Source organism: Macrotis lagotis, chromosome 6, assembly GCF_037893015.1.
Source record: "Macrotis lagotis isolate mMagLag1 chromosome 6, bilby.v1.9.chrom.fasta, whole genome shotgun sequence".
Lineage (NCBI taxonomy): Eukaryota > Metazoa > Chordata > Mammalia > Peramelemorphia > Peramelidae > Macrotis > Macrotis lagotis.
The window spans coordinates 219264134-219279454 of record NC_133663.1 but is presented as its reverse complement, the minus strand read 5'-3'; the positions used below and the strand labels follow the sequence as shown (position 1 = coordinate 219279454).

Below are 15321 nucleotides of genomic sequence, written 5' to 3'. Positions count from 1 at the left end.
AACCACTTTGTGGACAGAATGATGTAGGGTTTTGTAAAGACAGGAGAGGGATGTCTAGCTCACTTTCCTTTCCACATACATATATGGTTCTCTCTTCCTTCCAAGCCTATAGGGGGAAAAGGTTATATTCATTTCCATGAGAGCATTGATTTTTTTTGTATTATTTTGTCTTTTTCCCCTCTGATGGTTGAAGTCTGTGTTTGAAGTAAATCTCTAGGGGAGGTGGATCATTAGAAATGTTTTCCAACTAACACAATAGACTGGAGCAAATTTTTATCAGACTAGAAATCTTTTTCTACTAAAGGTCCTTTTTTCTTGAAATCTTGTGAATTTAAAAATCAACTTGGGGCAGCTAGGTGGCACAGTGGATAGAGTACCGGCCCTGGAGTCAGGAGTACCTGAGTTCAAATCTGGCCTCAACATTTAATAATAACCTAGCTATGTGGCCTTGGGCAAGCCACTTAACCCCATTGCTTTGCAAAAACTAAAAAAAAAAAAAATCAACATAATTTTCACCTCTGTGCCTTTAATTCTGCTTCTTCCATATCACAGGTCTCTTCTTGGTTCCTGATTTCTCCCCGAGAGAGACATTAGACTGAGGCTTTTAAGGAACAAAGTGATCTCAGATTTAAATAGGTACAGTTATCCCTTCCACATTACAACTTTCCCCATTGCAGTTTTGATATATCAAAAAAAATTAAATAAGATTTTCCTGGAGTTTGCAGAAGCTATAGACAACACTTGAAGTTCAGTAGATGACACAGAAAAAGTTTAGAAACTCAGAAATGCATAATATATATATATATATATATATATATATATATAGTTGAATAATATTAACATATTTTATCTTTTAATACTATAATAATTCAGACTTCTCTGGTACAAAAGGAGAGCCAAAAAAGTTTACATGGATTTCCCAGATGGTGGGGGCACCATGACCCTAAACCCACCAAGTAGAAGAGATACCTGGAAATGTTTTTAGCTTTCAGCAAAAAACACCTACAGCAAAAAGTATTGAGATTGGAAATGCAGTACCATATATGCAGAGTAGAAAAACAAATTTGACTAGGTCATAAAGTATATACAATAAAATAATGTATAATGAGACTGCAAAGATAAGTTAAGGCCCAGGTTGTGAAAAGCTTGCCAAATGGAAAAGTTTCTATTTGCTCACAGAGGTAATAAGCAGGGAAATAACACAGACACTATTCAATCATACTCTAAATTCTGTCCATTTGAATTTTGTATGACTAGGGAATTTATACTTCATTTTCTTCACTAATTTTCATTTCCAGGTAATATACTCTCATCTCAAAGACATAAAAGATTACTCTACTTAAAAGAGTATGTGAGGGACGGCTAGGTAGCACAATGGATAAAGCTCCGGCTCTGGAGTCAGGAGTACTTGGGTTCAAATCCGGCCTCAGACACTTAATAATTACCTAGCTGTGTGGTCTTGAGCAAGCCACTTAACCCCATTGCCTAGCAAAAACCTAAAAAAAAGAGTATGTGAAGTAAACTAAAGTCTCTAATAATGTTACATGGATTTGTGAGAATAGTGAAAATGATAGTAGTAAAGTAGTATTAGGTGGCAAAGAGTCAGGAATGCTCCTCTTTCAGAGTTCAAATCTGACCTTGATACTTGCTAGCTGTGTGATCCTAGACAGTCACTTTAACCCTGTTTGCCTCAGTTTCTTTTTCTGTAAAATGAGCCAGAGAAGGAAATAGCAAACTATCCCAGTATCTTTGACAAGAAAACTCCTAAAGGGGGCACAACTGAAAAATGACTGAATGATAACAACAACATAGTTATAGTAACAGTATTAGAGCAGTAGTAGTAAGAGTAGTAAAAGTAGTAGTGGTGGTAGTAGAAGTTGAATAGTAGTAGTAGTAATAATAGTAGTAGGCATGAAAGTGATTGCTGTAGAGTAGTATTAGTTATAAGGCAGCAGTAGTAATAGAAGTAGTATCAGCAGCAGCAGTAGTGACTGACATTTAGCTCTTTGAGATTTGTAAAATGCATTTCACACATTCTCTCACTTGTACCTCACAATAAGCCTTTGAAGTGATATTTATAGGTATTATTACACTATTTTATGGAAGTGGAAACTAAGATACAAATAGATTATGGTCAAATGGCTGGGAAGATAGGATTAGAATCCAGGTCTTTTTTTTACTACAATATTCCATTCACTGGAGAAGACAAAGCAATGACCCAAATGATTTGAATTCTATAAAATACTTTTACCAAACGCATTTTATTAGTATTACTACAACTTTGTAGTATTGTCAGTGGATAAGGAAAGATGTTTCTGATACCAAGAGAAAAACCTTTCTTCAATAAATGGTCAGTTTGGATCATTCAAAACTCTTTTGATGAGATATTAAGTACAATGATTTTGAAAGAAATACTATTTTTAAAGATTAATTTATCTCTAAGAAGTAGCTAGAGACCCATAAGTATGTCTAATGGAGCTATAATGTTCTCAAGCTCTAGACCTATTGTTCTAGGAATTTATATGAGTGTTCTCATAATTCATTATTTCCTATCAGGGTCACCCCACCACAACCACCCTATTTTCTCCTCCCTGCTAATCTAATTCATTTTTATTGTACTGTTGAAAAAATGAAAGGGGACTGAGACCTTGAATGCTGATTTAAAATAAATATATAAATTTAAGCCAAAGTAAATGAGTTGCTTTAAGCACCCTACAAAAGAAAATGACTATAGCTTCATTGAACTCTGAGAGATGTAGATAATGCATTTTTTATTGGATCAACTCTCATTAATTTTATAACATATGAGACAAGACTTCTTTATCATAGAAGCTTCTATATGATAAACCATTTATTTTCCCATTGAGAATTATATTACTAGCCATTAAAAACGAAGAGGCAGTATGATGTGACTAGAGAGTACTCCTTGGAATTAGGAAGGCCTATCTTCAAATTCTGCCCCTAATAAATGTGGAGAAAGTCTCTTAGTCTCTCAATACTCCCAAGAAACTCTTTAGAAGTCTCTTGTGAAATAGGTGCTGATCATACTGACAGAAGTTTCCTCATCTTAAGCTTCTTTCACCAATGAAATCATAGATCTGGGCAATACAAACAAAATTGTGTGTGTATGTGTGTGTGTGTGTGTGTGTGTGTGTGTGTGTATGTGAATGTGTAACAAACATCATGAAGCAAAGGATTTAGTTGCCTTGTAATGGTTATTCCTATCTGAAAGAAGGAAAATAAGATCCAGATGGAAGCTAAGCCTAAGCTATTGCTTAATAGCAGATATTGGAGTGTTGCTCAGAGCATGTTAGTGAAATAGAATCTTGGGAAAATCACCAAGGCCATTTGTCAGTTTTCTGTTATATAATGTTATATAAATGTTATATAATGTTATATAAATGTTATATTATGTTATATAAATAGTGTTGTGTTGTAAAAGTTATGTTGAGATAGTTAAATGGCATGGTAGATAGGGAACTAGACTGGGAGTTAGGAAGACCTGAGTTCAAATCCTGTCTCTTATACTTAACTGCCTTTGGGAGCTAGGCAAGTCACTTAACTTCTTTGTCTGGAAAATGAGCACTTATTTCCCAGGGTTGTTGTGAGATCCAAATGAAATAAATTACATGTGAAATGCTTTGCAAATCTTAAAAGTTCTACATAATTTCTTACCATTATTATACATAGGTTTTCCCCCCTATTTGGTTAATGGTTCTTGGTATGTAATAGATGTTTAATAAATGGTTGTTGACTTGACTGAGATGCTACAGCCAAAAGATATGTCACATAACAGTCAATTAATTGGTGATGGGATACTTAGTTGGGCTTATCCTTGAACAACAGACAAATCACTTGAAAAGTCTTTACACCTTGATAGAATCCAAAAAAACACATGCCTCACTAGAGCAGTCTCCAAGGATGTAAAGTATGTTCAAGAAAGATTAGTACAGTCTTCTGGCCAAGGTGGTGGAGAGAAGACAGGCATTGTGCTAAGTGCTACTGGTTCCCCTCAAAAATAACATGAAAGAAGACTCTTAAAAGGAATTCAATGGACAAAATCCAGAAAAAGAAACTAACAGAAGAACACCTACCAACAAGGTCTGTTTCAGGGGACTGTGAGTCAAATGGTAACAGAGAGCAGAGTGCGAACACAGGGACAGCAGCGGGGTGAAGCCAGAGGACCTAAGGCCCTGGAGGCTTTGGTGAGTGGTGGTGTGAGGACCAACATTAGCCTCGGAATCTTTGGCAAGGGGAGTGTAGGTTTAGTGAGGTTCAAAGAATACAAATAAAGTTTTCTCACAATTCCCATTACTGAACAAAATTTTCTCATAAGATAGAAATTAGATTAGACTCATAACTAAATAGAAAGTAAACTGAGCTATATCCAGAATTTAGTCACAGATGATATCAGTGTGGTTCACTCATTTCTTACAATTCCCTCACTCCCCATACATATAACCCCCACACACAATCTCATCTACTCTACCTTTTCAGTCTTATCTCCTGTTGTTGTTCAGTCATATCCGATTCTTTGTGATTCTATGTACCATAACACTCCAATGATACTAAAGTAGTTTGCATTTTCCTTCTCCAGTGGATTAAGGAAAACAGAGATTAAGTGACTTATCCAGAGCCACACATCTAGTAACTTTCTGAGGTCATAGTTGAACTTAGCTATTACTGGCTCCAGGGCCAGCACAGAGTCATCTAGTTGCCTCTATCTCCTACTACTCTTTTTTTATAAAGTTTGTGGAACAACCAAATTAGAAGACATTAATTACATCTCTTCATTCTCATACTGACATCTACTTTATAACTTTTTTCATACTCTCCCTTGAAGTCTTCAATAGAACTTGCTTATCCCTTTCCTTTATTCATGTTCATTTCCTTAATCAAGCCTTCCCTGATATCCCCTAAACCCCAGTGACTGACTTTTTCCCATCTCTAAATTTCTCTTCACATTTTATCTAATCTCTTTCACACTTTTCAAATCCTCACTCCTATCATCGTTATTTGTGTAGGTAGGTGTCTTCTTGCCTTACCCTCACCCCCATCTATTCCTTTAATAACAAATTACTTTCCTATGGTAACTATTCCTTCCTCCTTAACACCAAGCTAATCATCCCTGATCAAGGGAAGTAAGGAAAAAGGTTGGAGAAAGAGAAATATAAGATAACTAAAGAAAGACAAAAAGGTTGAATTTAGAGTTAATAAATACATGTTTTAAACTTTACTCAGCTATTATTGCTTTGATGTTAAAATTGTTGGGCTGGGAACAAGAAATTTGTTGCTTGGTATAATGTGCTATTATCCTATATAATGTTCAAGAGATTCTATTATTTCTTACTATGGAAAAGTGCTGAATTTAGGGTAAGAACACCTGGATTTAAAAATTGGCCCTGCCAGTTACTATCTGTAAACATGTTACTATACCTTCTTCTACCTGAGTTTCCTCATCTGAAAATATGGAGTGCCAGGCATTTTTAAAATATTAATTTTCCCAGCAAAGCAGGTCCTATTATTATTCCATTTTATGGTTGAGGAAATTAAGGTGAGAAAGGTTAAGAGATTTGCCCAGAGTCATGCAACTAGTGTCTGAGGCAAATTCAGCTCCTCCTGACTACAGGCCTAGCACTCTATCACCTGCACTACCTAGTTGGCTGTGATGCTATGACCTTGCTTCACTGGATTTATAATTCATTCTCCTTGACTTGGCAGGTATAACTACTGTGCTGACAGTGTCCACTATCCACAGTGCCTCAATACATCAGGTTTCTTAACATCAAAGCTGTGAAAGAGTTTTACTTAGGAATCAGTTTCCTCTTTGTGTTCCTGTCTGTCATTGAGTATACAACAATGAACTGCCTCACCACAGTGGAAGAAAGGAAGCAATTTAAAAGGAGAGGGAAGATACAACTGTACATATTTTTCCTGTGTCATTTTTTTAAAAAGTCTAGTCTCATGTCCAAACCCTAACTGACAATGTCATAAGCCCAATATATTGTCTTTCCTTTCTCATATTCCTTCATAAGGTACAAATTTATGGAATTAGGACAATAATTTGATGCTCATGACTGTTGTGAGAATACACTAAAAGTCCTTTAGCATCTTGGTTTGATCAGGAAGGATTACTCTTCCTTCATCTTGGCAAAGATACTGGAATTGTTTGTCATTTCCTTCTCCAGCTCATTTTCAAATGAGGAAACTGAGGCAAACAGGGTTAAGTGAATTGCCCGGGATCATACGGCTAATAAACATCTGAGGCCAGATCTGAATTCCTGAAGATGAATCTTCCTGATTCCAAACCCAGTGCTTCTAACTCTATAGTCTCCTTCAAGGATCCAGGATTCAATTCAGTACTAATTACATTAAAATCCTGAGATCCTTTTCAAAAGATGTTGTAAAACAGAGTTTTGTATGTGAAGTTTACTTTTTGAATCCCAGTAGAATACTTAACTTTATCCCAATTAAATTTCACCTTACTGGATCCAGTCCAATTTTGTAACCTGTCAAGATTTCTTTGGATCCTCATTCAGTTATCCAAAGTATTTACTATCCTTGAAGTTCTGTCATCTACAAATTTGATAAATAATAGACTCTTACATTTTGAGATGAGAAAGATAATGGGAATTAACTATATAAAGTTAGCAGGTGGCTATATTAGGTCAATGTCAAATGGCAGTACTCAAATAGTATTTCTTTAAAAGTCATAAAAATTCTTCATAGCAATGACAATTTGCTTCTCAAAAAATTTCTGTGAGAATATCAGTTATGACTATTCCTATTTGACAGGAAAGGAAAATTGGCCCCAGAAAAGTGCAATAACTTATTTATGTCACACACACACAAAAAAATCAATAACTGAAGCAGAGACCTTTAAAAAGATCCCAGACTTCTTTAAATTAAGCAAAATTTATTGGATGAAATAAATGGCAAGTCAATAAATCCTCAATGATTGATTAAAAATCTGTCACTTTTTTTTAATCCACAGAACTGTCCCATGTATCTGTTTGCTCCATTTTATAACTCATGATACAAGAGTAACTTTTTTTAAATCAGTTTTCTGGAATATATAATATTGAAGCAGTATAAGCAATGGTATTTGATGATTGTTACCAAGACAGCAAGCCTGATTTTGGCCTGCCCCCCTTTTCTATACATTCAGAAGAGTACTCAGTGAACATCAAAAACCCTAGCATCCCCACCACTGATTCATCTGGGCTGAAGAGGAAGAAGTCTTTGAGAGGCCATGGTGGCAAAATCATTCTTAAGAACAACATTTCATTGACACATATTCTAGAATTGTTTTTCCTGCCATGTTTATTGTATTTAATTTTTTTTTATTTGGGGCTGCTGTATATGAAGAGAGATTATTACCAGGAGTCAGGTTGTATAAAAGTTATCCCTCTGTTCAACAGAGAATTAACAGAATTGGAAAAGATGTAGTTGCCCTAGTACCCCTGGATTGGAGAAACCCCAACTTTATATCCGGAGTGTGTAATGGATATGCATCTGTAACACTCAGGAACCCCCTTACCTCAAGAGAGCTACTCCAGGTTCTAGGCACTTTGTGGATCAGAATCCTTTCTATACTATTGCCCATAAGTCCCCAGTAATGTATTTCCTTTTAATAGTTTGCCATAGGACATGCTTCATTCAAAGCAAAGACATTTAAGGAAATAACATAGTAATAAAATAATTTTCTTCTCAGATGTAAATCTCACTCTCCCAGAAAATCATATACACTTAAAGAGAAGAGTAAACAGGGATAGGAAGTATTTGCAATAATGACTACCCAGGGCCCCACTGCAAAAAGGTCAGGCATGTTACATTTCACTAGTGTCCCAAGGTTCTTTGGGGGTACTTCTTTAAGGAGTTTTGAGGGAATTCAGATTCTGTCATTGGCTCCAGTCACTGCTAATGCTGTTTCTTCAAGTGTAGAGGGGTTCCCTGAACATTTAACCACTAATAGCTGGATTAGATTTTTTACAGAACAATATTTACTTTAAAGGTATGACAACAAATACATAGACATTGTCTTTAACTTGTGGGACATAATCTATAACCCCTTTCCCCTTCTCCCCCATACCTCCACAGTCTATGGGGACAAGAGAATTCAATTTAAAACTTATTTCACTTCTTTTTTTTTTTTTAGATTTTTTTCAAGGAAATGGGGTTGAGTGGCTTGCCCAAGGCCACACGGCTGGGTAATTATTAAGTGTCTGAGGTCGGATTTGAACCCAGGTACGCCTGACTCCAGGGCCGGTGCTCTTTTCACTGCGCCACCTAGTCGCCCCCTTTATTTCACTTCTTATATAGCACAGTCCCATTTCCAAGTCCAAAGCCCACCTGAAACTTGGGTCTCAGGCACTCTTGGCTTCTCAGGGTTTCCCTGTCAAGCTGACTAGCAGTAAGGATTACCACCTGTATCTGGAACTCAGACAAATGAAACAAAGGCTCAAAAACACCTCTAAGTCATAAGCCTAAAGTAAAAAAGGGACCTGCCACCCTCACTAATTCAGTCAACTCACCAGTTCTTATGAGTTAAGATGGGGTAGCTAGGTGGTGCAGTAGATAAAGCACCGGCCCTGGAGTCAGGAGTACCTGGGTTCAAATGTGGTCTCAGACACTTAATAATTACCCAGCCGTGTGGCCTTGGGCAAGCCACTTAACCCCATTTGCCTTGCAAAAAACCTAAGAAAACAGGCGGCTAGGTGGCGTAGTGGATAAAGCACCGGACCTGGAGTCAGGCGTACCTTGGTTCAAATCCAGTCTCAGACACTTAATAATTACCCAGCCGTGTGGCCTTGGGCAAGCCACTTAACCCCATTGCCTTGCAAAAAAAAAATCTTAAAAAAAAAACCTACGAAAACAAAAAAGAGAGAGTTAAGCTATCTTCAGAATCACCTAACACTATTTTCACTACCTACTGGGGTTATCAAGGATTAGTAAGCCTCTTTCTCTGAAGGAAAGAGGTAAAATTTTTCAGCCAGATCTTTCAGTTAATGGTATGAACCATTCATTTCCCTCTTAATCAAGCATAAACCACTTCCCTCTCCATCACATTGTATCACATAGCAGATATCTTGGATAGAAATACATCTGATCAGTCTGCCAATCAATAAATATGTATTAAATACCTCCTATGTGGCAGACACTGTGTTAAGCACTGAGGATATAAATCTCCTCTTTTTATTATTACCACTATATCTCCTCTGACATTAATATTTCATCTTTCATTTGCCTTAGGTTGACCAGAAGCCCACTTTAGCTCTTTACTATTTTCACATTCTTTTGGTTGGGCAAGTATTAACAAGACTATATTTCTCAGATGGGAAAAAAACATAGGAGAACTGTTGAGAAAGAAACTGTTTTCAATTCCATCCCCATCCTCACCCACCCATGCACCTCTGTTCTTTATAAATCACAAGGGCTAGATTGGTTGAGGACTTTATCCCACATTCCTCAACAACAAATCATAGCCTAGTATAAAAGGTGTATATCTGTGTGTGTGTGTGTGTGTATATATACATAGAGATATTATGTGTGGAGGTATATATGCATCGAGAGAGATGTGTGTGTGTTTTGTGCATGTGTGGAGAAGGGAGGAGAAATAGAGAGGGAGAGAGTAAACCTAGGAGTAGGAGACTTGAGTTAGGGTTAGAGGGACAGAAAGCCAGCATGTCCATAGTCCCTCAGACATTGTCATTACTGCCCTCCTCTTCACAAGGGTAGAGTGGCATGTTTTAAATCTCAGGTCACAAATTTACATTTCCCTCATTCACATCTTTCCTTTCTTTCCAACTCAACTTCACTAGACATACAACTCATATGATAAGAGTAAAATTGAGGGGCTCCTAGCCTGGTTTTTCAGGTGAGTCACTTTCTTCCTAATGACAAGACATTTGACCTGGCATTTGGGGTACTCTGTTCTCTATTACTTACCTTCTCCTTACTTCATGTAATTTTCAATTATATTTACAGGAGTCCCCTTGACACTGGGTTGCTACTTTTATTTTTTTTTCTACCAGTAGTAAGCACTTCTGCAGATGTCTGTTAATCTGATTCATAACATGAGATTGTCCTAAAATCTAAATTATTGTAAAAACAGAACTGAAGGAATGCCCTGAGGGGAAGGGAATAAGGGAAGGGAACATGTAGGCATTAAGCATCTACTAAATACTAAGAGCTTTCCTAATATCTCATTTGAGATACACAAATATTAGTATATGAATTAGGGGCTAATATCTCATTTTTTACAGTTGAGGAAACTGAGGCATACCAAGGTTAAATGATTTTCTCAGGGCATATGGCTAATAAATATCTGAGGCTAAACTAATTTTCTAGGCCTAGATCTTTATCTACTGAGCTTTCTAGTTGCCAATGGGATGGGAGGAATAGACTTCATCAAGTATACCATGAAATCAGGAAGGTGATGCCATGATGTGCAAGTGAATTGGATTTAAGTGAAGGAGGGCTGTGCAAAGTCACTCCCTCTCTCCTCCAGAGTCATCTGGGTCCAGTGGAAACCTATATACCAGGACTATTGGAGATGACCCCAGATACAGTAGAAGAATTTGGCCTTTAAGTTGAAGTCTTTCCCAGGTAAGTTTTGAGGCAATACCTGTTCAGTGATAAAAAAAATTAGGTAAGCAATAAAATGAAGAAAGACCTCTTATTTACCTAGTCCCCCAAAAAATCAATCTGGGAGGGGAAGACCTTCAGGAATTCTGGCCAAAACAGAAACACTCGGTGTCACTTAAACAACCTTACCAGAAACCTGAAGGAATAGTTTGGAAAGTTACCAAACTTAATGAAAGAAAATAATCTGGATATGGAGAGAATTTGGCTTAACAATTAGAAATAAATTTCTGGGGAGCAAATATATTTTAATTCCCTCTGGATTCAAACACTAACTCTCCATACTTCCTAAGTTTAAGTTCTATAGCTAATGAGGGATCCAGCAATGCCAAATGCTGCAAATAAAGATACTTATTTCTCAGTCTAGTGAGCATATCAGTTTGCCCACCTTCCTCTTCTCAGAATTGTAGACATGAAGCAGTTTTGTTCCAGTAATGTGGTGAGTATATATAGAGAGACCATGTTGGCTTAGCCTTACCAGATCTAAAATTATATTATAAGGCATCAGTCATCAAAACTGTTTGGTATTGTCTAACAAACAGAGTGGTGGATCAGTGGAATAGATTAGATGCAAAAGAAACAGCAGGAAATGATTATAGTAATCTGCTGTTTGATAAACCCCCAAAATCCAGCTTCTGGGATAACAACTCTCTCTTTGATAAAAAAAAAAAAAAACTGCTGGGGAAATTGGCAGTTAGTATGGAAGAAACTTGGATTAGACCAACATCTCACACTCTATACCAGGATAATATCAAAATGGGTACAGGATTTAGACATAAAAGACATTATAAGAAAAGTAGGAAATCAGGGAATAGTTTACCTGTCAGATCAATGGAAAGGGAAACATTTTGTGACCAAGGAAGAGATGGAGAACATCATTAAAAACTAATTAGATAATTTTGATTACATTAAATTAAAAAGCTTTTGCACAGACAAAACCACTGTAACCAAGATCAAAAGAAATATAATAAATTGGGAAACAATTTTTACAACTAGCATTTCTGACAAAAGATTAATTTCTAAACTATATAGAGAACTGAGTCAAATTCATAAAAAAAAAACCAATCCATTCCCCAATTGACAAATGGTCAAAAGATATGCAAAGGCAATTTACATATGAGGACATCAAAGCTATCCATAGTCCTATGAAAAATTGCTCTAAATCATTACTGATTAGAGAAATGCAAATTAAAGCATCTCTGAGGTACAATCTCACACCTATCAGATTGGCCAATATGACCAGAAAGGACAATGTTCAATGTTGGAAGAGATGTGAGAAATCTGGGACACTAATACATTGTTAATGGAGCTGTGAACTCATCCAACCTTTCTGGAATTATGCCCAAAGAGTAATAAAAATATACATACCCTTTGATACCACTACTTGGTCTATACCCTGAAGACATTATGAAAATCACTTGTACAAAAATATTCATAGCAACCATATTTGGGTAGAAAAGAATTGGAAATCTAGTGAATGTCCATCAATTAGGGAATGGCTAAACAAATTGTGGTATATATTATGGAACACTATTGTTCTATTAAGAAACCAGGAGGGATGGGATTTCAGAGAAGTCTTGGAAAGACTTGCATGAGGTGATGTTGGGCAAGAGGAGCAGATTCAGAAGAATATTGTGTACCCTAACAGCAATCTGGGGGTGATGATCAACCATTAAAAAAAGGACTTGAGGGACAGCTAGGTTATGCAGTGGATAGAGCACCGGCCCTGGAGTTAGGACTACCTGAGTTCAAATATGGCCTCAGACATTTAATAATTACCTAGCTGTGTGACCATGAGCAAGCCACTTAACCCCATTTGCCTTTCAAAAACCTAAAAAAAAGGACTTGCAATTTCATCAATACAATAATCAGGGACAATTTTAGAGTACCTGCATCTAGAGAAAGAACTGTGGAGTTCAAAGACCAAAGCCTATTACCTTCAATTTAAATATATATATATATATATATATATATATATATATATATATATATATATATATATATATCTTAATATACTACATAATTTTGCTATATCTACTATTTTATTTTTTCCTCAAGGATATTATTTCTCTTTCAACACATTCAATTTCAATCAATATATAGCAGGAAAAGCAATGTAAAGATTATCAGACAGCCTTCTTGGGTGGGGGTAGAGGGTAGAAAGGGAGGGTTGGGGAAAAAAGTATAAAATTCAAAACCTTACAAAAATGACAGGTAGAAACTACTATTGTATATAATTGGAAAACAAATAAATATTAAAAAAATAAAGAGAGACCTTAGATGCCAAAACTACCTCAAATCCATTTAAAAGTCTCTTCTTACTTCACTGTCTTCTTTTAAATAGCTAAGCAAAGGGTTTATTACACCATGCAAATCTTGGAAGATACATCAATAGTCTGGACAAAGTGTACCTCTAATAGTAATGTTTCATATCAAACTACTGAATATGTTACTAAGATGGAGCTCAAAAAATTATTTGAAGTAATCATCCTAGAAAAATGTCTATGATGTCTGTGATTGCCTTTTTTTCAAAACCTTAGTCTCTTTGGTAGAATCAAGTAAATCAGGGCAACAGGGTATTAATGAAATTTTCATTTAGAAAATCTCAAATGATCAACATTTATTTCCCAAATTGAAGATGTTCTCCTTTCCTGTGATAACTTTTTTAAATTTAAGATTTTATTTATTTTGAGTTTTACAATTTTTCCCCTAATCTTACTTCCCTCCCGCATCCCCCACAGAAGGCAATTTGTCAGTCTTTACATTGTTTCCATGATATACATTGATCCAAATTGAGTGTGATGGGAGAGAAATCATATCCTTAAGGAAGAAACATAAAGTATAAGAGATAGCAAGATCAGACAATAAGATATCAGTTTTTTCCCCTAAATTTAAAGTAATAGTCCTTGGTCTTTGTTCAAACTCCATAGTTGTTTCTCTGGATACAGATGGTATTCTCCAATGCAGAGAGCCTCAAATTGTTCCTGATTGTTGCACTGATGGAATGAGCTAGTCCATCAAGGTTGATCATCACCCCTATGCTGCTGTTAGGGTGTACAATGTTTTTCTGGTTCTGCTCATGTCACTCAGCATCAGTTCTTGCAAATCCCTCCAGGCTTTCCTGAATTCCCATCCCTCGTGGTTTCTAATAGAAAAATAGTGTTCTGTGACATACATATATCGCAGTTTCTAAACCATTCCCCAATTGAAGGATATTTACTTGATTTCTAATTCTTTGCCACCACAAACAGGGCTGCTATAAATATTTTTGTACAAGTGATATTTTTACCCTTTTTCATCATCTCTTCAGGGTATAGACCCAGTACTGGTATTGCTGGATCAAAGGGTATGCACATTTTTGTTGCCCTTTGGGCATAGTTCCAAATTTCTCTCCAGAAAAGTATGAATCATTTTCAATTTGGGTTTTTGTTTTCATGTGATCATTTCAAAGAATGACCATGAAATTAATCAAAATATGACTATCCTCTCCTATGATCCACACTCATGTTTAACTTCCTAATAATAGCTCTTGTTTTTGCCTTTCAATAAATGAGAGGATCAGCAACTCACGTATCTGGGTGAAAATGTGAAACAAACTCCTACTTTGTCCTACACTTCTTCCTTTTTCCTGGACCATTATGATGATCTACAATCGACTTTTAACATCTCTTAATTTACGAAAATGTATTACAGACATTGGCAAATTTAGAAAATCATTTAAAAAGTGAACAAAAAACCTCTCATTTTATTGTGGTTTGATAATTTTTTAATTTTTTTAAAACTAGATTTGATGAGGATAGAAATTTATTTGGATTCTGATTTTAAAATTTTGGACCAGAATAATATACTGGGGGGGGGGTCCTTTGGAAAATTCCTCTTAGTAGTCTCCTATTTCAATTGGATTAAGTCTATATTTTGATTCTATTGTGTATCCATTTAAAGTCAAACAATGTCGAGTCTAGGAATGTACTATAGGGAATTTTTTAAATCAACATTATTTTTCTACCTTTTTTTTACCTTGTTCTAAAGTTAGTTCCTTAAACAATCCTAATTTGCCTTTTTTTAAAACCATAACTTGGCAACATTACCATCTCTTTGTTCAATTCTAGGCTAGGTGGAATAGTTTCCTTCTGTTCCATGTTAGTTTGCTTTGTCATTGTTCTATGTGGGTTCATTAGGGCACGTGTGTACTTCTTTTCAAACTTTTACATCACCATCTTTTTTTGTTTGTTTTACAGCTAGGTAATTATTAAACATCTGAAGTTGGATTTGAACTCAGGTCTTCCTGACTCCAGGACCAGTGCTCTGTCCAATGGGCCACCTACCTGCCCCCCTTCATCACTATCTTAACAGGAAGATTAAATCTGGCTTTTAAAAGGGTACACTATTTTTTCAATCATTATCAATTATAGAATTTGTTGGAATCCATTCCCATAGGATGAGCTTTCCCTCTAGGGACTAAATACACAACCCCTGGGATGTTTAATTTTAACTTTCTTGGAATCATCACAAATAACAGTGTAGGGAGAGCAGATGGCCCGAAGAAACTGGAAGTTGTATCATAACAGCAGCAGCAATGATGTAATTTCCCATCCCAGGCTAAAGAGGAGACATGGGAATTCATGGGAGTTATCTGAGAAGAAGAGATTGATGGCACCTAGAATCCATTTTGGAACC

The 15321-nt window shown here is 36.1% G+C and overlaps 1 protein-coding gene across 1 annotated transcript in view; it reads left to right on the top strand.

Annotated features, from left to right (window-relative positions):
* The window catches only part of GABRR3 (gamma-aminobutyric acid type A receptor subunit rho3), a 135071-nt gene extending 127452 nt beyond the window's left edge, over window positions 1-7619 (top strand). Inside the window, 4 exon segments of the mRNA XM_074192787.1 lie at window positions 5722-5780; window positions 5782-5920; window positions 7070-7276; window positions 7279-7619. Of these exon segments, the coding sequence (XP_074048888.1) occupies window positions 5722-5780; window positions 5782-5920; window positions 7070-7276; window positions 7279-7619 (746 nt within the window).
* Window positions 7620-15321: the final 7702 nt, after the last annotated feature.